The sequence below is a fragment of the Microtus pennsylvanicus genome, chromosome 5, assembly GCF_037038515.1.
Source record: "Microtus pennsylvanicus isolate mMicPen1 chromosome 5, mMicPen1.hap1, whole genome shotgun sequence".
Classification (NCBI taxonomy): Eukaryota; Metazoa; Chordata; class Mammalia; order Rodentia; family Cricetidae; genus Microtus; species Microtus pennsylvanicus.
In genome coordinates, this window is record NC_134583.1 from 85,965,998 (window position 1) to 85,989,819 (window position 23,822).

Consider the following 23,822-nt stretch of genomic DNA (forward strand, 5'->3'; position numbering starts at 1 on the left):
CAAGGCCTGCCAGAGCCATGTTGGCCATGCTCGGGCCTGCTAGAGTTCCTTCAGTGTGTATGAGGTTTTTACTTGCACCGCATGGTGGCAGTGCATGCAGAGATCAGAAGAGGGCATCGGATGCCTTAGGACCGGAGTTACAGAAGGTTGTGAGCCACCACGTGCGCTGGGACCAAAGCTGGGTCCTCTGCAAAAGCAGCAAGCACTCTTTTGTTGTTGTTGTTTTTAAAAGGATTTATTTATTTCTTATGTATACAGTGTTCTGCCTGCATGTATGCTTGCAGACCAGAGGAGGGCACCGGATCTCATTACAAATGGCTATGAGCCACCATGGGGTTGCTGGGAATTGAACTCAGGACCCCTGGAAGAACAGCAAGCACTCTTAACTGCTGAGCCATCTCACCAGCCCTGTAGTCAAGTTTGATTTTGTAGGATTGTAGTTTTGAGACACAAGCAAGGTAAAACACCCCAGAAGGTCTGGCTGGGTGCTCTCAACCCCACAGTGGCTAGTGATGGAGCACCCCACATTCTAAAACAGTGGTTCTCAGCCTTCTTAATGCTGCGACCCTTTAATACAGTCTTCATGTTATGGTGACCCCCAACCATAAGATTACTTTCGTTACTACTTCATAACTGTATTTGCTACTGTTATAAATTGTAATGTTAGATCAGGTTGGCCTCGAACTCACAGAGATCCACTTGCCTCTGCCTCCCTATTGCTGGGATTAAAGACGTCTGCCACTACCGTCTGGCGTAGTCCTGACTTTTCTACTCCACTACTTAGTCTCCATGTGCAAGTCTAAGGATGGCAACATGGGCTGGCGGAGTGACTGTGAATGGCTGCACAAAGCACAGCAGGCGAGAGTAGTTTTTGCCAACTGCTCCAGACTGGTTTCAGGCTTGGCTGAGCCCATGCTAGGTCTTGTATTTAGCAGATCCAGGAAAACACGGGTTTATAAAGAAGGAACCCATATCAGGAGGAACAGTGACTGAAGGGGCTGTCAGATGCCCCAGACCCTTCTGTGGGGGTCCTTTCTCCTTCCCTCCCTCACTTCCTTTCTTCTTTCTTTCATTCCTTTGAGACAAAGTTTCTCTGTGTAGCCCTGGCTATCCTGAAACTCGCTCTGTAGACCAGGCTGGCCTTAAACTTGATCCACCTGCCTCTGCCTCCCAAGTGCTGGGATTAAAGGCATGTAACCACCAACCACCCAACCTGTGGGATCTTTCATGATGAACACCACTGTCTTCTGGGAGCCCAGAGATAGGGGAGCACTCACCCTGTAGGTAGGTGGCAGGGAGACTTCCTGGATGGGGTCTTCATAGCCTCTATTGGAGAACATGTATCAGTGAGCCCCAGGGGTCTGAAGACAGGACTAAAGATTTGGGAGTGCTGGTGCAGTTCTCCTAGCAGGGGCCTTACTGTTGCCAGTGAGCATTGTACCCTTGAAAAACAAGCTCCCAAGCCTGCTCTCAAGCGCAGGGGCCTGCTGCTGGTCCACTGCATCTGCTTGGCAGCAGGGTCTTAGCAGTTCTGTCCAGCTGGAGTTTGCTTGTGTTTATACTTGGGTGAGGAAGGCCTACTCAAGCGTGGCTGGGGCCTGTCATGCTTGGTGTCTTAGGGCTTTTATTGCTGTGAAGAGACACAATGACCAACAGCAACTCTTATAAAGAAAATACTTAATTGGGGTGGCTCACTTACAGTTTCAGGGATTCATTCCATTATCATCATGACTGGGATCATGGTGGTGTGTAGGCAGACGTGGTGCTGGAGAAGTAGCTGAAGTCTTACATCTTACAGGCAACAGGAAGTTGACTGAGACATTGGGTGGTATCCTGAGCATAGAAAACCTGAAAGCCTGCCCCCACAGTGACACACTTCCTCCAGCAAGGCCACACCCACCCCAAACAAAGCCATACCTATGTTACTCCTTCTGAGACTCTGAGGGCCAATTACATTCAAACTCCCATACTTGGTATCAGCTAAGAGTTGGGAAGCATCTGGCTCCTTAAAAAGGGGGGGGGGTCATGAAGAGGAGGCTATGCAGCATACAGACCTAAGGAGGCCTGCAAACAGGAGGGCTCCAGGTGAGTAACACTGAGGCTGGCCAGGAACCCTCCAGAATCAGGGCTGGCCCAGCCATACCCAGCGTTACCTTTAGCCCCCTGAAGAGAGTCAACTCCTGCTGTTCAAACCAAGTCATTAGTCAAGGACGACCCAGGACACTGACACCAGGTCGCTCTCCCTGTCAGAGCTGTTATTTCTTCCTGGAACTTGCAATGTAGACCAGGCTGGCCTTAAACTTGGAGAGATCTGCCTGCCTCTGCCTCCTGAGTGCTGGGGTTAAAGGCTGTGCCATTACTGCCCAGCTGGCTTTATGTTCATAAAAAATTGTTCAGTGAAATTTGTCTTGGGATTAGGACAGAATTTTCACCAATGTCTGAACTGGCTTTAAGCACTCTTATTCTATGTTTTGTGTGACGTGGCACTTTCAGCACTGACCATTATAAAATCAAAATTTTTTTTTTATTTTCGAGACAGGGTTTTTTTTTTTTATTTTCGAGACAGGGTTTCTCCGTAGCTTTTGGTTCCTGTCCTGGAACTATAAAATCAAAATGTTTAACCAAAAAATTTTTGACTCTTAAAAGATGTTGAATATTCAGCCAAGATTTCTTTATTTTTTATTTTAATTTAATTTTATGTGTATGCATGTTTTGTCTGCATGTATGTCTATACCATGCTTATACGGGGTACCCACGCAGGTTAGAAGGTGTCAGATCCCTGGACTAGTGTTAGAGATGGGTGAGCTGCCATGTGGGAACCAAACCTGGGTCTTTTGGAAGAGCAGCCAGTGCTCTTAACCGCTGGGCCATCTGTCAGCCCCTAAAGGATTCTCTTGACTGGGTTAGTTGAGATGGGAATACCCACTCTAAGTATGGTAGGTACCATCCCTTGGGCTGGAGTCCTGGCTAGAGCAAGCTGAGTGCCCGTGTTCATCTTTTTCTGCTTCCCCTGTGATGTAATGTGAGCAGCTGCTTGGAACTTCTGCTGCCGTGCTTTTCCCACCATGATGGACCACACCTTCCCCCGGGAGCCAGATAAAACTTTCCCCCTTCACTTGCACTTATCTGGTGTTTATCACAGCAGCAGAAAAAGGAACTGAGGCAGGTGTCCAGAAAGGCCCAGTTGTCAGAGACTTGGCCTAGCCACTTGGGACAGAACAAGGGAAGGAAGGGTGTCCTGAGCCCTGAGCTGGGAGGCCCCACACAGATGACCCCAAGGGTGAGCTTGCTCAGTTTTAAAGTGGCTCCCAGCTGACAGGCTGTCTCAGCTGTCTCTTGGGGACAATTCAAAGGCTTAATGGATGCCACAGTCTAAGAGGCTCAAGACCCACTGAAGCCCCTTCAGCAGAGCATTCTGTATTCTCGCTCCATCCTTCTCATGTGCCCTGTGACTAACAATGCCCCCAGACGCGGGACCCGAGGACTGCAGCCCTGAGCTGCCTGCCCACCATCCCCACCACCCGAGGCTTTTGTCTGCTGGCCCTGTAGTGTGGTGCTGAGCTGTGGGGGCTCTGTGGGCCAGGGAGCTGGGAAGGGATTAGAGGTCCTGCTCTTGCTTTGCCCTCTTGCACAACCCTTTGATCAAAGACATTCCTGGGATGACAGCCCTGAGAGGCCAGCTCAGCTCAGCCAGGGGTACTGCATCCCACCAGTACTGTGCTGTGGCCCTGCGGGGCCCCTGTATACAAGCCTACCTCGTGTTAAACAGTCTGTGCACACCACCTAAGACACACACAGGCTGTCACAACAGCCCAAGTCCAGGTTTGCCTGGCAGGCACACCTGGCAGTGCCAGCTCCCAACTCTGGCCTTGTGTGGCCTGCACAGCCATGCCACTAAATGCAGAGGCCAGGTCCAGTCTTGTGGAGCCTGATAGACATTGTCCGCCTCCTGGACTGCCGTGGCAAGGGCTCTGGAGCACCGCAAGGAGGACACACGGTCCCGCTTCTCTGCCTTGTGTCCCACCCCAGAAGTCCTCAGCCCCCACTGCTGGCATCTCGTGGGCCCCAGGAGCCCAGGTACTCTGTAGGGTCGGTGAAGGTGGTTTGCTTTCTAGGACAAAGTGCCGCAGCTGGGCTGGCCTATGAGCAACAGGTTAACTTCCTCACACTTAGCCCCAGGATGTGAGGTCAGGAGGGGAGGCCACACAGTCACCTGTATAATGCGATGCAGAAGCTCCACAGAGGCCATACTTTGAGTCCTCTAGGACAAGCAGAAATGAAGGTTCGGGCAGGTCCAGGCAGTGAAGTAACCTAGAACGGAGTCAGGAAGCTGAGGTTCACCGAGGCCAGGCAGGTTCAAGACCTTGGCCTGGCTGAGAGGGGTGGGATGGCTCAGCAGGATGGGGGCTCTCTGCATGTAGGAAGCCTGGCCAGGATACTGGGCAAGGATCCGTGGAGCTGGTAGAGGCAGAGAATGGAGAGAGCTGGCCTTTGGGCTTCCGAGAAGAGACAGTTGGGCGGGCTAACTCCCTGAGCCTTTGTTTCTGAGGCTGTCCAAAGGCCACTGTACCATCACCCCATGAACACGAGTGTCTACTCATCCCACTGGGGATTTGCCGTCCAGTCTTTTTGTTTTTGTTTTTCGAGACAGTATTTCTGAGTAGCCATGGAGCCAGTCCTGGAACTCACTCTATAGATCAGGCTGGCCTCTGCCTCCTGAGTTCTGGGATTAAAGGCGTGCACTGTTACCACCCAGCCTACCCTCCAGTTTTATCAGCAAAATTTGAGGGTTAGAATCAGAGCCTGGAGTGGCCATTGGTATCTGGGGTTAACTTCTGAGCCATGTAAAGAGGCTTGGACATCAGCTGTAGCTGGGCACCACAGACCACTGGATGAAGACACAAGCCAATTGCACCTTTAGAGACCATATCATGGTGTGAGCTCTCCGCATTTGATGGTGATGCTTACCCATTCCACTTGGGTGTCCTTCCACGACCACCCTTGATAAGCAATGGTGGAAAACAGCAGCAGCAGCAGCAGCCTGCCTTCCTCTAGTGTATGCTCAGCCCCACACTATTGGTGTCTGCATTCCTAGGGCCACTCTGCTGCACTCCCATACTAACCTTCCCATCAGCCCACCTGAATGTGATAAGCTTGCTCTACGGTGCTTCTAAGATCCAATGGGAAAGCAGCTCTTCCACCTCTCTGCCCTTTAGCCTGTTCCTGGAATGTTGAAGGCCCCATACCAACTCTCCTGGACATGTGTGGTTGTGGGGAGAGGAGATCTGCCAGTTCCTGGGTCCTTAGCCCTATAACAGGCTCTGATGCTCGGATGGAGCTGATATACCTTTCTGGACCCTGCCCTCAGGCAGCCGCTTTGCCCAAGATGAGGACTGGATCTTCCTAAGCCACCAGAGGGGACACTGGAGTCTCCTCCAGCTCTAGTGTTTCCTTTAAACTCCCATGGGGGTAGGATGCCTGGTAGAGGCTCCATCTGCCTTTGGGTCAAGTCCCTTTCTGCTTTCATCTTTGGGTGGCACCATTCAGGCCAGGCATTAACTACATTCCCCATCTTTCAGAAGGGCAGGGGCCAGCCTGGCACCAACACAGCTAACCCGAGACCCAGGTCTTCAGGTGGCTTCCAAATGGCTACATAGGGTGATGGCAGAGGACCCCTCAGTGCTAGGGAGAGTCATGACACCTATTCCCCAAGGGTTGGCAAACAATGCCAGTCATGAACTGCCACCCAGAGGACGTCAAAGGAGTCCAGCCAGGCCACTCAGGTCCCCTGTAACTGTGTGAAAGGCCACCTTGGGCCTTGGCCCTAACACTAAGCATCGCTCTCCGGGCGTTTGGCAGCACCTAAGGATGGTGATTCACCCAGAGCAAACACCCATTTGTGCCAGACAAGGGGCAGTGAACGCGGGCTCTGTTGATCTTCCATCTGCAAACACACAGGAGAGCAAGCTGGCAGCGACTGACCCAGAGCCGCTTCTCATCAGTGGCTGCCGCCGGTCTCCCTGACGCCAGAGGCTGCCACCTGCAAACACCCTTTCCTTTGGGAACCCCAGGTTGGTCCCACATGGTTATGGCAACAGTGATATATCCCCCATTCCCTTCCCCAAGGCCCAGAAAACAGACAACACCAAGCTGGGATTTTACCAATTTTATTTCTAGATTTTTTTGTGTCTTTTTTTTTTTCTGGACCATGCTGGTCACATGTCCGTGCTGGGAAGCGCCATGGTGTGTCAACCAGAAATACACAAACCCAACTTGGCCATCAGCCAGAGCCCCTCAAAGCCTTTCATGTCACAGGGCAGACTCCGTGGACCCACCACCAGCCTTTGGCCTTTTGGCCAAACCCTCACCCATCACCATGAAAACACAGTGGCCCTCAAGGGTCTTGCCTGGTTCAGATGCCTCAGCTAGGTTGGTGGTGACCGTGGAGGTGGCCATTTTGGTTTGACAGCTAGCTAGGGAATTTGGAGGCCTGCAGCACTGGAGCTGGCTTTGCCGAGGCTGAAGTCTTTAAATTAGCACAATGCTGTAATTAACACAAAACAAGACAGAATACTAGAACCTAACAATAAATGATGCACCGGAGACTCAGAACAAATTCCTCCGGGCCCAGCAGCATGGTGGCATGCACAACAGGCCGCTACAAAAATAACAATATTGATAATTAACAAAGAAAAATACAGTTGTCCCGACTGCTGTGATGCTATATGTCCCAGATCAAATGAAGGGCCCAGCATGACAGGTGCAGGGGGATGATCCCCACCAGACCAGTCCCAGGAGGCAGACTACCCGCCTGCTAGGCCCGTGCATGGCTAGGTGAAACATGAGGTATTGTGAACAGGAACCTGTTTTTTTTTTTTTTTTTTGGGAATACAGCGGTAATCACATTAAGCCAAAATTGATCACAACTTAAAAAAAAAGTACAAAAAAAGGGCATCTGTAAATACAATCTTCTATGAGGAAATTAAAACTTGAACATGGCAGTCTACGACATTGTAAAAAAACAAAACAAAACTGACCCTCCAATAGCAGCGAAAACAATGTGAAAGATACAAAGCGACGCGAATCTGGGTCCGAACGTCCGGGATGCCGGGAGTCATCGGTAGCAGCGCTGTGAAAGGAGCCGCAGCCTGTCCCGTGTGGTCCCTACCCTCCACACACTTCCCTCACGTCCTCTCTCCAGCCTCCCGCTCGTCACCTCCCTTCAACACTTCCTAATTAGAAAAGCACAATACAAATTACCTACTGTTGGGGGGGGGGGTAGTGGCGGCAAAAATGTGCCAGAATAAAACTCATTTGGGATCCCCTAGTTTTCCTTAGTTCGGATGGCTCTCCAATGGGGCCGTTTGGGTTTGGAAAGTTAAGCAAACCAAATGCCCGTCTTTATATGATTCTTGAGAATCCCTCCCCTCCCCACTAAAAGACCAATTTCTCAGACATGGCACCTTCGCCAGCAAGGGCAGAAGGTGTGCGTTTGAATCAAGGGAGATCACATTGCTGTATAAATCATACTGGCCATGGGCAGCCTTTCCAATAAATACTCTTCTGTAGCCTTAAGTATAAATTAGACATTTTAGTGTTTAAAATCCCCTCACTGTCCAGGTAATACCATCACAGTTCCCTACTTCCAAACACCAGCTGGCACCAAAGGATCCCTTCAATTCACCTTCTCTGTAGGACAGATCCTGGCGGTGCGAGAACAGAGTTCTCTCTCCTTGACCCAAAGAAACTTCCCAAGTACCCCATGCTACCAGCCCTACTGTGCCACACATGTATTGAGAAGCCATGAGTGTGTGGATACCCCAAACCATTCCATTAGGACTCCCCCCCCTCCCACACACACACTAGCGACACTGCCTCCAGCTAGCTGACTGAAAGTGCTTTGAGATGGAATGGTTTTGGAACATGGAGAAGGAAAACACAACAAAACAGAACAAACCACACACACAAGAGAAAAGCTGTGGGTTTAACCTGATGTGAGTGGGCTGCAGGGCCGCCAGGCAAAAACCAGCGTCTCTTTAAACAGGAACTACAAAATAGGAAGATTACAAAAATAGAATATACGATGCCACTATCTCATCCCCGCTCTACTGGAGCACTGCTATGGACTTGCACGTTGGGAGAGAGCCCTGGGGGGTGCCACACGCTGCAAGACCGCTAGAGGTCGCACCGACCATCAGTAAGTGAAGAGGTCTACTCATCCCTGGGATGAGGCGCAGGAAACAGGTGACTGGCAGTGGCAGCCAAAAACATGCAGGGGAGCGAGGCTGAGGACCGCCCAAGCTGTGTCTTTCAGCAAAGCGAGCACGTTCTCTAGCTAAAACTCTTCTACTTTAACAACGGTTTGCTCTATTTGCCTTTTTTTTCCTTTTTTAAAGCAATGTTTTTCAAGCTTTTAAAACACATAAAATCAAAATCCTTCTGGGCACTTCCTGTGTGTTAATCCTATTCTTACAACAGACAAGCACATTAATAGAAAACTAGTCGATTACTGGGGTATAAAATCCTATTTTTGTAGCACCCTCCGCCCTACACTCAGGGTGATGCAAATTCTATCTCTCTCTCTCTCTTTAAGACAACTTTCAGGTATTTTTTTTTCTCTTTTGCTTAAGTCAGATAGAAAGGAGAAAGATTAAAGAAAAACAACCAACAAAGAGAACAAAACCTCCCTTTCTGGTAACAAATGTCCCTAAGAGGAACGTCGTTAGGAGCGTCCCGGGCTAGCTCCTTTCTCATCGCGGGCTGCCACTACTTAGTGGCTCCCGCCTGGCCGGTGGTGGCCTTCAGATGTCCACATCTCGCACATCGGTGGGTGTGCAGGCCAGGTCAGTCTCTCCCTGCGCTTCCCCCTCCTCCTCGGTGGCCTTGGGGTCGATGTTCTGCTGGGCCTGACGCAGGCTGGACTCCAGAAGGGCTTCAATCTGTTCCTGGCAGGCCCGGAGGCAGTCCTGGAGAGGCAGGCGGAGATGGAGGGGGTCCTTGTTTAGCCAGAGGCTAGTGGCCAGGGCCTTGACCTGCGAAGCAGGCTTTGCTAAGGGTAAGGCTGGAAGAAACTCCTCGAGCCACCCCCAAATCTGTGAGCAGTAAGAGAACTAACTACGAAGGACTAGAGAGCGAGAGTGCCACCTCTGCCCCTGTCCCCGAGTCACGGGACACCTGCTTTTCCACCCCAGGTCTACCCAGCAGAGATTCCTCCCCGGGCCTCCTGCAGCACTGCCTGACACATCCTCCCGGGAACTCCACCTTTTTTTGGATGCAGTTTCTGTAGGTGGTTCTGGGAGGTGAACCCAGCCCACCATAAGCACCTGTGACAGATTCTGCCTGGCTGAGGGAATGCACCTCCACCTCTTCAGGTTCCTCTTTTGGGGCTGTATCTTGCACTCCCCACAAGGAGTACCTATCTCTCCCTCACAGCCTTCTGCCCCGGGTGGCCTCTGAGGGAAGCCAGCTCCAGGGTCACCATTGGAGCCTGGAAAGCATTTTGCCCAGAATGAGACTGATGAACTTATTAAGCCCTGCCTAGATGGGATGAGGCTAGGGCACTGTGTACATTCCTCAAGCCAGTAGTACTTCTGCAGAAACCGTGGGGAGCCCCCACATTCAGAGTCTGGGTATTGTTCCCCTTTGTTTGACAGGTACTATGCCTAAGGAGGGTGGCAGGGCAAATGGCCCCATTTTACAGAAGGGGCAACTGAAGCACAGGTGGCCTGGTGTGGACCCACAGGCACCCTTGAACCTCTCTCTGAAGTCCGCAGGCTTCCACCTATATCACTTACCCCCCCCCCCAATTCTCAGGAGCCCCAGATGCTTGGGGGAAGGAGGCCGCATGCTGAGGTACACTGGAGGGGTACGGGAATTAGGGGTCCCTGTGGCTGATGTCAGAAGCCTTCCACATGCCCAGTGACTTTGACCTACACCGAACTCTCAGCTGAGTCCAAGCCAGAACTGGACTTTTGTCTGTTCTGCCTATGCCAGCCTGCAATGTCCTCGAGGACACTGTCACGGCCCGCGCTCCAAGCAGCCATCAGCCATACCCCTCAGTGAGAAGGTGCTCCAGTGTGGCACAGCATGCCACCGACCCCCAGATTTCTAGAATGTGTCTTCTGCAAGTAGAAGGCCTATACCAGAGTCATTTGTAGACTACACCGAGGGAGATGTGGTCCTATCGTAGCTGGGCCAGACTTCAGCTTCACCTGACAGTATATCACGCCCCTGCCCCGCTTTTAGGATCAATGGCTTCTGGAAGATCCCCAAACCTCAAGTCTGGGAAGAGGCTGGTGGGGGCCCCGGTTTGGCTCCCTCTTGCTACAGAGGTCAGTGCTCCACCTCTCACAGGCTCGGCCTGGTCAGCGTCTTGACATTGCCCCCAGCAGGGTTCCCTGGCCCTCACCAGAGGCAGCCTCCACCAGCGAGACTCACTCACCGGGTCACACTTGATCACTCTGGAAAGAAAGTGCGTTGTGCGGTAGCAGGACAGGTAGTTGTTGGGGCTGCCCAGGTTCAGGCCTTGCATCGCAGCCACCACGCTCCCAGCAGCCACCATGGAGGGCGGGTTGGAAATGAACTTCACATCTGCAACAGAGAGGGACAGAGGTGGCTGTGAGCGGGGACAGCTACAAGCCTGTGGTTCAGTCCCCACCCAGCTCTCCGCACAGCCTCACCCAGTGAGTCCTCCAAACCTCTACGTGCTTGCATTAACTCCAGCTCCTTTGGAGACAGCTAGGTGGCGCTAGATGCATAGTGTTAAGGCCTGCCACCCCAGCACTAGGGAGGATCAAGAGTTCTAAGCAAGTTCTTGTCTCGCTTTAAAAAGTGGAGTGGCTGACCCTGGCCCGGGGTTTCATCCCCAGCACCTCAAGCAAACACTAAGGAAGAGTTGGTCATGCCCCGTTTGTGGCTTTAAGCTCTTCTAAGTTTAAGGAAGAGGACACAGTACCGAATTCAAGAAGGCGCAGGCTCTTAACCCTTTAACCCAGAGCCGGATGTGGTGCTTTATATCAGCATTCCCAGTATTTGAGAGGTTGAGGCAGGGGGAATGCTGTGTGTTCCAGAGCCAGTCTGGCAGCACGCCAAGGCCGCTCCTCAGAAAAGATGACAGTAAGTTGCAGGGGTGACAGGAGCAGGTCCCCCAGAAGGCCAGGATAGCCGCCACAGAAGGGATGCTCCTCCAGAGGACTGACTCTCAGAACCCCCAACAAAGCCATTTCTCCAGTCACAAACATTGTCCTGCATCCTCTTCAGGCTGCTGTCCTGGTTCACGGATGCCAGGTTAGGGCAGAGGATATGCGACTCCAGGCCAGGGTCCCTTGTGAGGGAAGCCTCTCTCATATGCACAGGCCCCATGGGGGAATCCCAGGGGAGAGCCAGCCTGCCCCACTGTTAGAAAGCTGGGGTCATGTTCCCCCACAGTACTGCAGCGGGGTGTCACTTCAGGACTCTATCTGGGGTCACCAGCTGTCTGCCTCTTTCACCCAATGGACCCAGCGTTGCAGTGGCGTGCCCACTGATAGAATGCCTCTCCATCAACGCTGAGCCCACAAATTGCTTCCCTGTGAAGTAGGGGTTCCATGCCAGAGAAAGACACGGGAAAGAACAGGTGTCACCCGGTGCTTGGGACAGGGAGGCTTTAAGAAAGTGTACGGGAACCATGAGGGGAGAGGGCTGGAGTGGTGAGGCGGCCCTTTGGAGACTACCCTGACAGAGTGTACAGCTCTGGCTCTTAAAGGTTGGGGGGGGGGTACCAGGAAGAGCAGCCACACAGAAGGAAGAAAGACCTCCAGGTGGTCCCAAGGACTTAGCTCACTCAGTCCAGTGAACAGAGACATCGCTTTTTCAGGGAGAGAAACTCCAACCACTAGCTGGCACATGGGCCAGAGCCCCCAGCCCGCCACTTGTTTCTCCCCTTCCTGAGTGCAGTGGTATGATCCATTATGTCCCGTAAGGAGCCCTAACATCTGCTCCCTCACACTGCCTGGTTGCTGCTGGCTCAGCTGTCACCCAGCTCAGTGGCACATACCAACACCCTTCATTTAGCTCAATTTCCCATGCACTCTGGTCACCTGTGCATGCCAGTGTGACCAACCCCAACCCTAGGTTAGTGTACTGTTCACATGGTCATGACCCAGGTCTGGGGGTATCCAGAAGGGAGAAGAAAAATCACACCCTGCCATCTCCTAGAAACCTTGCCACATGGACGGCAGATCTCCTGGCCTTGACCTCTGGCCCCTTTCCAGGGTGACCCCCATGTGACAGAGAAGCTTTAGGGGGACAAAATCTCTGGGCCCAGAATACTGGCCTACTGCAGTTCAAGCTGTGCTCTACCTCCACCTGTCTTCTGGGGGCTCTTAGTGGATCCTATCATAGACAAAGGCAATACAGTAAGCGGGGTCCAGCCGCACCCACAATGCATTAATGCTTCCCTGCTGGTATCCAGGGGTCCTGGGAGGGGCACTTTGCTGCCAGAATCGTCCTGGGGAGGCTCTGTCACCCCATCCCTCATGTTATCTCTGGGAAACTCTGCAGCTTCCTCGAAGCCACTTTCAGCTCCTTAAAAGGCTTCCTGGAGCCTCCAAGGGCTCTGCTCTCCCCAGAGGAACCCCAGCCAGACGCCTCCCTGCCTGCCAGCCAGTAGGGCCGCCCCCGCCCCTTAGATCCTTCCAGACTACTGATGGCCTTGGCACTCCCATCTGCCACCCCCCTTGCTTAGTAGGCCTCTGGGGAGGGGCTGGCACCCTCAGCAGGTAGCTGGGAGCTAGAATCCCCAAATTTTCACACCCACCACAGTGGTGTAGGAACACTAGCCACGGGGGCTGCCAGACCGGAGAAGGTGCCAGAGACGGCAGGTGGAAGAAGACACTACATGCCCTGCTTATACCATGTTGCCTTTTGGCCATGCTACAGGTCGCCCAGCTTGAGCTCCAAACAGATGTAGCAGCTGGGGCAGTCAGGGCTACCTGGGTGGGGGGATCCTAAGCAGGTAGGGGAGTGCTGGACCCCTTCAGCACCTCTAAGCCTCCTGGGCAGGGAGCAGCTGTCAGATGTAGTACTGGGACCACCCAGAGGTAGCAGGGTGTCTATGTGTGTTGTGTTCCAGCATGTCTGTCCACCCTGAGTTCTGGGCCAGGTTGGGTCCCTTAGAGGAACCACCCGGAGGTCCTCGTCTCTCTGCTTCCAACCAGCCCTCCCAGGGCCCTGTGAAAATGAACTGTCCTGTAGCAGCCCTGGTTGGGGGTGGGGTGGGGAAAGAGGCTCTCTAAACTCCTGAGCTGGTCACCCTGTATTGGGACTGTACTGTAGCACGTGGGGCTGGCACTGGGGCCATTTGTTCCACCCCTGACAGGTGGTCAAGGCTGGGAGAAACCAGGAACCCCTACCCTTACCCCTATAGCTGGGGCTGCTTAAAGACAGAAGGTATGTGAGGGCAAACAGCCCAGGAGCAGGGGCAAAAACCTTTTCAGAAAGCATGGGATAGGGAGGCTGGGTCATCCCGTTTGTCCTTCAATGTGCCCCCCGCCCCACCATCTATCTCCAACAAGCTACCCACACCCTGGGCTCAGAACAGAGATGAGGGGGCCCCCTTCTAGGCGTGATCACGTGCCACAGAACAGACAGCAAGGAAAGAGGCATTAGCCAGGGAACCACAAGGAGCCTGAGATCTCTTGGGGAAGAGTGGGGGTGGGGGCCCTACCTGTGGCACAGAGGGCCACAAAGGTTTGCGCATGCTTGCGGATGATCTGCTTGTTCTCATCCGCCTCTGGCATTTTGGAGAGGAAGTGTTCGATGAAATCGTGGGGAGTCATGGCAGCCAGGTTCCATTTGAGCTTGTTCACCAGAAGCAGTTCCATTTGCTGCAGAAAATGGGGAACAAGGTCAATAGGAGGGCAGGCCGGTTGGGAGGAGGTTTAAAGAGTGGGGACAACCGGGCACCACAGATAGATAAACAACAAAATGCAGAAAAACTAACAAGTGGGCAACAACATGCGCTAGACAAAAAAACACCCCCCCCCCACACCACGGCCTGGGCTGCGGCTCAAGCGCCGCAAGGGGGCGCACAGAGACCACATTTCAGAATGGCTTCACCGCAGACATGGTGGGGAGTCCAGGAGAAGGGGGGGCCACAGAGGTGGAATTCTGAGGGTTTGGGATTCTTCCCACTGCCACTTCGGTGTCGTGCAGTGTGGGTGACTTCCATGGGGCTGGAGGTCTGTCCGAGGCTGGCTTGGCCTCCTGTCACTTGCATCTCCCACCACCCAAGGGTCGTGCAGCTAATGAGGGATCGCGGGTAGTGGGGTCCTGGGTTACCAGCAGCTCCTCCGGCTGGATAGAGTTGTCAGTGTAGATGCACAACTTCTCGGCTGTCAGGGGAATGGTCTCCTTCATCTTGGAGGCCACGAACATGCACGTGGCCCCCAGCAGCTGCAGGCGGCTCTTCTTCAGGGGCTCCAGCGACAGGAAGCGGTCCAGGTAGTTCATGGCCAGTGGGAAGACCTCCTCCTCGCACTTCTGCTCCTCGCAGACCTGCGGGGACCCGGAGCATGACCGTCAACGGGGATGGGGGTGGGGTCGCTCGTATGTGACTCTGCATCCCTATTCTAGATTACACAGTGAATGGGTTCGTGGGTTCGTTGGGGAAAAAAGGGGTCGCGGTGGCAAACTCCAGGGGATGCGCGGGTGCCCAGTACTCACCCACCCTGAAACTGAAAGGGAAAGTTCCTGGGCAGCTGGCTCGGTGGAGCTCAGCAGCAGTGAGTGTCCGCGGGGACCCCGACCCATGTTGAAATTAGAAGGTCGCAGGCCAGGGAATCCCACCGCGGGGCTGGCAGGACGCCGGGGGTTGGGCGCCGCTCGCGCGCACGCGAGACACAAAGGTGGCGTCCCAGGCCGCCGCGCCTCATTTCCCAGACGTCATCTTTTCAAAAAATATTTAAAAATATTTAAAAAATAACTAGGTGCCTAAAAACGGCCCGAAAATAACCATCGGGCGACCCTTAATCCAACCCGAGGGTCAGGAGCTCGGTGTACGTTGGAGAGTGAGCCCCAGCAACTCAAACTCTCGGGGCCCCCCTTTTGCTGGGTACGGGTGCCGTTTGCCTCTGCAAGGGCACCATGCCGCACTTTAGAAATTATTTAAAAATATTTTGGGACCTTTGAGACTTTTGCTAAATATCTGAAAACGTGCTTTGGTCTCCCGGCTTGACTTGGGTAGGTACTCCCCAAGTGCAGACCCGCGAGGACCACAGTCAATCTCTAGCAACTAGGGGGCCACGCGACCTTGCAGACTGGCGTGCTCTCTGGGCCAAACAGCCTGTGTGGAGGTGTCCAAGGGTCCGCTGCTTAAACAAAGGGTCCCCCCAAATATCCCTCGCTATGTCTTGTTTAGTGATTTCTGGTGGCCGCGAGGCCCCTCGTGCCTGTCCCAGCACTCCTGCCGCCGCTCTCCGCCCTGCCCCCAATTATTAATAAACACTTTTGCTTTGCAATAAAGGAGCAAAGATGGCGCATAATACTGGCACGAGCGGCCCTTGCATACGTGTCCACGAATATTAATTTAAAAATCAAATCTATGCCCCCTCCCCCCCGAGCTGGCGGCTACGCGCGGAGGCGGCCACTGCCGAGGCGCAGCAGGAATGGGGCGCTAAAGGGGGCCACAAAAGGCGCCCAGTCCGCACCCTCTGAGGTGTCCCTGGCACACTCTGGCACCGTCCTCCCTTGAAGGCACTCCTCCCCGACTGCCCCCCACCAGGAAATGGAATCCCCATCATCCCAACTCCTACACCTTTCTCGGTCAAATCCGTTTTCCTAGCAACACACCGGGAAAACTCCGTGTTGGAAGGGAAGAGTGTGAGTGGGGGCAATAAGTTGCCAAGGGGTCCCAAGCCAGTAACCTGTAGCCCCTCACCTCCAGCATCCAGGTGGCCACGATTTTCCGCATGGACGGCACAATCTCCCTCTGCACGCACTTGAAGTAAGACACGGAGGGCGCGCAAGTCTCCTCGGTCTTGAGCATGGCTCGCAGCACCCGGTCGTTGAGGAGGTTGGTGTCAGGGTACGCACGGCGGATGGTTTCCACTTCGCAGCACAGGAGCTGGTGTTCCATGGCGCGGCCGCCTGGGGAGGGCTGTGGTCCGGGTTGGGCTCCGGTGGCTGCTGCTGCTGGCGCGCTCTGCCTGGCGCTCTACGGCCGGTCTCCGGAGCGCGCGGAATCTGCTGCTCTCTGCTACTGCGCCGACAGCCCTCTGGAGGCTGCAGGACTTTGCAACTTCAACAAAACTCCCCTGTAGTCCGTGTGACGTTACTGTTGTTAAGCAGAGATCAAAGCCAGGCAGAGAAAGGGAGGGGGAGGGCCGAGGCGGGCGCAGGGGGAGGGGGCTTGGGAGCTGCGAGCCGCGTGGGGGACAAGCCCAACGCCCCCCCCCCCCCAGCTCGACCTTCGTAGATATGCAAATTGCTCGGACTGCTTCTCTTCGAGCTAAGAAAGAGCGGTGCAAGGGTGGTGGTGGGGGTGTCTTCTTTACCCAAGTGGGTCCTCCGAGACCTGTGGAGGTGGGGTGGTGCTGACTTTGGACCGGACAGCTAGGAGGGAGGCCAGGCCACACGCAAACTTGGGAAGACTGAATGGATGGGGGATCCTGGGGACGCAAGGACACGTTTCCGAGGACGCCACGAGGGCACCCACGGGCGAACTGATTGCTTAGAAATTAATTTCATCAACACGTGTAAAATTCAGGAACTGTTTAACACGCGAAGATGCCGGACCAGCCCTAAGCTCCGGTGCAGGCAGGCACCATCCTATTGCCGTGGGGGTCGTTGCAAAGAGCCAGAGATGCAGCTCTGAACTTTAAAGGGTTCCCAGCCTAGCATGCTCTCGCTTAAAAATAAAATAAAACCTCAAAAATCCTAGAAACAGCTCAAGATGGTGGCCATTATTTCCTTCATCCATTCCTCGTCGCCGGGGGTGGGGGTATCTTCGATTTGATTCCTACGGTGACCAGTCCATTCTGGCCAGGGTCCTCCAGTGCGGGCGATTTACCCAAGAAAAATAAACCTTTTAAGGAAAGGCTGAGACACGATGGGCTCTTTCCTAATTTATTTTTTAATTAAGAAAACTAAATCGCTGCAAGTATTAGTCTCTTTGCCAGGAACCAGACCACCGGAAGCTTTCCGATTGGCTTTGTTGGGGGTGTGGCCGTCCCTCCACCTTTAGAACAGCAACTGGGGCCGCATTTGTGAGTTCCTGGGGGGCTGGTCAGAATCAAGAGAAGTGTGTGCTCCGATATATTTAAAAGAAACCTATAGATAGATGTTCGTGGTTACACGAATGGATTCCCAGGCTTCTCTAATATTTAGTCAAATAAAAGTTTTTAGGATGAAGGGCTCCCACCACTTTGGCCCATTATCTTTAAAAAGTTTTCACAATCCCGACCCCAGTCAGGCGAACTAGTCACATATTTTCCCTGTAATAGTTTCGTGTCCCCAAGAATGAATGGACGAAACTGGTAAAAAAAAAAAAAGCTCAGGGGGGACAGGTTACATGCAAGACGCGAACACGCTCATCATCTTCGGATCCCATCCTACCCGCTCCTCCTCCCCCGACATTGGGGTCCCTAATATCTAGGTCCTGTGGGACAGTGATCCCATTGCAGCTCTGAAGGTGGTGGGTGGCCCGGGCAGTGCGCCCACGCTTGCTCTGGCCACAGGCCCCGCCAAGTCTGGGAGCCTCAGCCTGAGCACGAGGGCGGCCCGGCTGCCTTTTCATTCATAAAATCCCTACCGGGCAGCAGTAAGCATGATTTATGGGGCTGCGCACTATCACCCGCGGCTGAGTGCCTGCAAGCGGAGCACGCGGGCCTAGCCAGGGTGCGCCATCGAGGGCAGCGGGGCATAAAGGGGCTCGCCCACCCGGCAGCACGAGCTCACGACCCGCAGCCTGCACCCCCACCACCACCACCGCGGGAAAGATCAGGAAACTGGAATTAGCATGAGCCAATCCGGACGCAGCGCTGTTACTAGGCGGACGGGGCAGATCTCCACGAGGAACTTCGTTGATCTGTGCGCTCAGGGACGGGCGCAAAAGTGCAAGTCCGGTTGGAGAGCGTGCGGAGGAGCGGTCCAGGAACCCGTGGGGGAAGCGCAGGAATTTGGGACCCGGCTAGAAGCGCCCATCCCCCATCCGGGGAACCCCGTTCGGCCAGCTCCGGAGCACTAGAGGGGGGCAGTAGTTCAGGGTTCTTTCCGGGCCAATTGCTTTAAGAATCTCAGGCAAAACGTTTGGATTTTTAATTTTTATTTTCCAACGAAAAAGTAATTTAACATACACTTTTCTCTTGCAATTTTAGCTTTTACATTGGCAAACACTCCACCAACCAACCAAACAAACAAAAAAACCACCACCCCAAAGCAGGAACTGCACGCTCTGGGCTCACTTAAAGTGCTCTGCGCTTATTTTCGGTGACCTTTTGGGAGACAAAAGGCCACTCGTCCAATCGAGTGGGGACTACGTTATTTGGAAAGAAAATCTCAAAGTAACTTTAATCCCCTTTCCGATTTCCTCCCTCCTCGACCCTTCGCCCCAGGCCAGGGTTCCCGAGAGAGAGTGCGGATTCCCGTAGACTTGCCACCGTCCCTAGCTGTGGGAACTTCATTGAGAGGGGGAAGGGAGCGTGTTCATTGAGGAACCCGCGCCGCCTAGCTCGGGGCTCTGGCAGAAGGTGTGTGTGTTGGGGGGGGGGGGGGGGGAGAGACAATCCTGAGCCTCCGGCAGCAGGCCCTCAGCGGAAGAGGACCGGGCAGTGAGCAGACGCACCTAGGTGGGGTCACCTGTATACCTGGCGGCAACTTGAAAGGACTTCGCTGCTTCTGTTCCAGTTAGCCATTGTTAATTTAGCCTTTAAAAGTCGCTCTGGAAAACGCTTCCGAATATTGGCCCCAACGTTCCCGGACAATGCAGCTCCCCTCCCCGCACCCTGCAGGCGTTTTGGAGCTCGCATGGCAGCCCACGTGCTACGCGGCTGTTCCACCTAGGTTACCCTGAGCTGATCCCAGGCACCCTTAAGCTAAGGACGGGTGTGTATTCTCGGCTCATCATGTACACGCATGGGACAGCAATATCCCATCTTCCGGAGCTTGCATTTCCAAGTCAGTTTCAGTCCCCCATACCCAACCCCCGGAGCAAAGAGACCCCGAGGGTGGAGCTGTAACTTTAGGGAGGGGTAGCTGCTTGGCCTCCATCACAGATGTCTTGAGCAGTCCGAACCCCAAAGTCCTTTTGAGATTTGTCGACTTTATATCGCTCTGGGCCACGTCTCGTCCCAGATCAAGTGGTGGGGAGCGTGCACCAAGGTGGAGAAGAAAACCCTCACGATTGGACCAGTGTGGACCAGGCAGGACCACGTGGCCCAATCGAGGGTGAGCGAGCCCTAGGGCCTAGGGCCCAGCTGCTAGAGCTAGGGGGCACCGCGCCTCCAGCATTGGTCCCTCTGCACCCCGAAGGTTGTCAGGGGGCAGAGCCTCTCTGTCCTGCTTCCTGCAAAACCTAGGCGTTTTCATTCTTAATCTAGACCAGTGGGGGACAGTGAGGGCTTTAGGCGGAGGCGGGGAGGAGGCTCTGCGGGTTCCAGATCTCGGGTTACCGGCTGTGGCGGGACCCAACCAGGAAGGGCAAACTTAGCCTCAGGTTCTGGAAAGGTCATCTAGGTTCACATTCTGAGCCCTTCCCAGGGTCCCTGCTCTCTAGTGGTTCTTGGTGGCAGGACACGCGGGCGGACCCCTTTGCTGGGTTCAGCGGTCCCACAAACGCGCGCCGGGAGCCACGGGGTCACGGCTGGGAGAGCGCAAGGCCGCACCGCGCATTCCGTGCATTCCCGCCCGGCCGGTGTTTCGCCGCCACGTGGTCGTCCTGCGCTCCGCGCTTACCGTAAAGTTTGGAGGCGACGCGCAGCAGGGGCTCGCGAGCGCCTGCGGACGCTCCCAAGGCAAACTGTATAGGTGCACTTTCTTAGGGACGCCGAGCCTGTACTCCCCCCCCCCCCCCCCGTGTGTAGGAACTGCCCTTTCACATTTATACGGAGCACTATACTGCCCTGGTTCTGCTGGTATGTGTAATAAGGGGACTGACTGACCATCTAAGGAACTGGTCTGGTGGTGACTGACAGCGGAAGAAGCCAGAGAGGAGCTGCAGCCTTTGCTTCTGAAAGTTGAATTTTCATCATTATGCCAAGTCAGTTGTGTCTCAAGCTAAGGCCCTATGTCAGGAGGCCCCATCCGGAGGGTGCTTAGCCAACAGGGATGTGTTCATAAGCCCGTTATAACTATTTTTTTTTTAAAAAATGAGTTAGGGTGGATGAATGGCTCAGTGCTTCAGAGTGCTTGCTGAATTTCTAGAGGACAGGGTTCAGTACCCAGCACTCACATCAGGCAGCACCTGTGACTCCAGCCAGGGGATTCTACACACTCTTCCCGACTCTGAGGGTACCTGTATTCATACATGCACATAGACACACACTAATAAACAAACATATGCAAAAATAAATAAAACTTAAATGTTAGAGTCAGTCCACGAGGGATGACAGGTCCTGGCCTTAACCACTGGGATGGATACCTGTCTCCACCACATCAAATTCAGGGAGCAGTTGGGCCCTGTAATGGTCAGCTTTAATTGTCACCCTGACACAGCCTTGACTCCCTTGCTAGAGAGTCTCAAGAGGCCTGTGGGATGGCTGTGGGTGATTGTCTTGGTTGCCTTAATTGATGCGGGCAAGTGGAGGGCACATTCCCGAGGTCCTGGACTGAGCAAAAGTGAGAAACTGAGCACCATGCACTCCTGTCTCACTGCTTGGTGGATGTCTTGTCATCAGCAGCTTCTAGCTCCTGCCACCTTGATTTTCCTGCAGCAGTGGACTGTAAACCTGGAATTCTGAGCCCAAATAAGCTCCTTCTCTCCCCCTGCCCCACCCTGCCCCAAGCTGCTTGGTGGGATGGAGGAAAAGCCTCCCCCTCCAGATTTACCAGGTGCCTGCTGTCCTTGCAGACATGGAACAGCTCAGAAGGCTGGAGCGCAGAGCGGTGCTTGGCCGGTTGGCCATCCACACAGAGCCCAGCACAGGCACCTGGAATCCCAGCACTCCAAGGGGAAGGTGGGATGCAGACACTGCAGAGTCCCCAGAAGCCCATAGGTCAGCTTCCTGCTTTGAATACCAGCACTGGTGAGGCAGAAACAGGAGGAGCTGAGTTCAATTTAGCCTGGTCTACCTAGGGTGTTCTGGGCCACATAGTGAGACCACATAGTGAGACCCTATCTCAGAAACAAAAACAGCAAAAAAACAAAACAAACAACACCACCACCACCAAAAACCAAGGCAAACGCAGAAAATCCATGTACTACCACATCCCAGCACTAAGGACTCTTGAGAATGGAAATTTGAGGCCAGCCTGAGCTACCTGTCAAAGGGAAAAAAAGTAATCTTAAAGCTTCTCAGGATGCCAGGAAGTCAGAAAACATTTCTCTTCCTATGGTAGAGGGTACCCAGAGAGGCTGTGGGTATATCTGTCCATCTGTACTGTGCAGGGTGATAGTGTCCTCACCAGGCCAAGGCCAAGAGTAATTAAGGTAATATGCATGGGACATTTTAGCAGAGCCCTGGCGAGGGCAGGGGCTGTGCTGGGTATTCACCCAGAAGGCTCTAATGTGCTGCGTGCAGTATGTGGAAGTAATTAAACATTTTGGTTTATATTTAAAAAGAGAATTTTTAAAATGACTTCATCATGAATCAACTCCCTTCTCTTTGTTGACTTCTGAGCTGTTTATGGGAGTGAGATTTAAATCACAGAAGAAACTTTTAAATTGGAGAAAAACTGTAGCTCAGAAATCTCCCCTTGTTCCTGTTCTCCTATATTTTAACTCTTAGCAGGCAGAGAAGGTGACCTGCTTACTTTAGTTTTGTCTTTTGAGAGAGTCTCAGTAGCCCAGGCTGACCTTGAACTCTGGATACTGACTGTTTCCTCCATTTTCCAGGTGCCGGAATGGTAACCTTGCTCCACCGTACCCGGTGTGTGTGGTGCTGGGGAATGTGTCTCCTCAGTGTGTTGAAACAGGAGCGGCAGGGCTGTGTCCCGGGCACCCAGCGGCCCTCATGGCTAGCTTTACACGAAAAAATTACACGGAAACTGTATTCTTTTAAACACTGCTTGGCCCTTTAGCTCTAGCCCTTACTGGCTAATTCTGATATCCTGATCAAGCCATCTCTAATAATCTGTGGGCACCGGTCTTACCGGGAAGATTCTAGCCTACATCCATCCTGGGTCGGAGCTTCATCGCCTGTGTCTGCCCGGGAGTAGGGCATGGCGTCTCTCTGCTCCAGAGAGCAGAGCTGTCGAGTCTCTGAGCTCACTTCCTCTTCCTCCCAGCATTCTGTTCTGTTTACTCCACCCACCTATGTTCTAAGCTATGAGCCAAGCAGTTTCTTTATTTCTTAACCAATGAAATCAACAGATTGATATATGATACTCCTACATCACTTCCCCTTTTTCTGTTTAAACAAAACAGGAAGGCTTTAACTTTAACATAGCAAAATTATATATAACAAAACAGTTATCAAGCAAGAATTACAGTTACAATATTTATATCTATTTTATCTTTTATCATAACTAAGGAAAACTATAACTATCTATTTATTTTTCAATTCCATCAAAGACTCCAGAAGGATATAATATTACGTAAGTAAACAAGAAATAAGAAAACTCTAGAAATGATAGAGACATCTCGCTGCCTGGACAGTCACCCAAAGTTCTTTTGTACCGTTGGGGCATCCATCTTCAGCCTTCAGGCCCATAGTATCCAGTGGACATTTTCATCAAGCAGGAAATTTCAAAGACAGTTCAGTCATTTTCTGCTGTATCCTGCAGAATGTCTCGCAGACTCTTTCATGAGTCAGGAACCCCGAAAGACCATCTCACCTCTAGGCAAGTTCAGCAGTCCTGTCTCTGCGGGTTCTTTGTGTCCAGTTCATGCATCAGTTCAGGCAAGAGCAGTTTCTTGCCCAAATGGCTATCAAACTCCATAAGGAGCCTCTTTGATGCCCATCTTCCTCTCGAAGTAGATTGGTGCCGCCAGGAGCAGACATGTCTCATTGTCATGAAAAGTCCTAAGTTATTAAAATATTTTAAATACCATATTCTGTAGCCTTTGAGAGATATGAAGAATGTCTATCTGAAATATATCTCTATATATCTAGAAAAATCTAAGTAACATGACTACAAACTTGACTATTATTTATGATTATCCATCAACAACCTATATTTCCTAATTATACATTACATTTTAAAAATGAACTACACAATCACAATACCTTAATCAAGATCAGAAATACATATACATATAACAAAATTGACTGTAAAATACATACCAATGCAAATTATTCATATCTATATCATATCCCCCTTTAAATGTAAAAGAACATTTATAAACAATATTTTGGGAACATGGGTGCAGTTTTTTCTCTCCAAACTGCTTCCTGCTGAATGGGGGCGCTGTTAATCAGATCATTTAGGGTGTAACCTGTGTGCCAGGTTTATCTCAGTTGGCAGCTGAGTGAAGTAATTTTTTGAGGGTGTTCACAGGAACTTTTCAGGAGGTCGTGGTCTATCATACCATATCGGGATAGATGCAATCCACAGGGTCTGGTCCTCTGTGAAAACAAAAGAAGACCCTCTCCAAAGCATCATATCCTTAGACCCAAATTTTGAAATCGTAATACCCTTATATCCATTCTGGTTTAGCTTGGCAGACCATGTAATGAAATGTCTCTCTG

General features: G+C 52.6%; 1 protein-coding gene across 1 annotated transcript; it reads right to left on the reverse strand.

Moving 5' to 3' along the window:
- Nucleotides 1–6,151: 6,151 nt before the first annotated feature.
- Nucleotides 6,152–16,294, reverse strand: Ccnd1 (cyclin D1). Its single transcript, XM_075972936.1, has 5 exons — nt 15,917–16,294; nt 14,320–14,535; nt 13,706–13,865; nt 10,442–10,590; nt 6,152–8,966 (listed from the first exon to the last, which is right to left on the reverse strand). Exons 1-5 carry the CDS (start codon nt 16,112–16,114, stop codon nt 8,802–8,804), a joined length of 888 nt encoding a protein of 295 aa, XP_075829051.1. The 5' UTR covers nt 16,115–16,294; the 3' UTR covers nt 6,152–8,801.
- Nucleotides 16,295–23,822: the final 7,528 nt, after the last annotated feature.

Excerpts from the sequence above, each read along its gene's own strand:
- Ccnd1 (XM_075972936.1), bottom strand. The coding sequence starts at position 16,114 with ATGGAACACCAGCTCCTGTGCTGCGAAGTGGAAACCATCCGCCGTGCG. Across the intron at positions 13,866-14,319 it reads TCCAGCCGGAGGAGCTGCTG|CAAATGGAACTGCTTCTGGT; the intron begins GTAACCCAGGAC and ends CATTTTCTGCAG. Across the intron at positions 8,967-10,441 it reads GAGTGATCAAGTGTGACCCG|GACTGCCTCCGGGCCTGCCA; the intron begins GTGAGTGAGTCT and ends CTGCCTCTCCAG.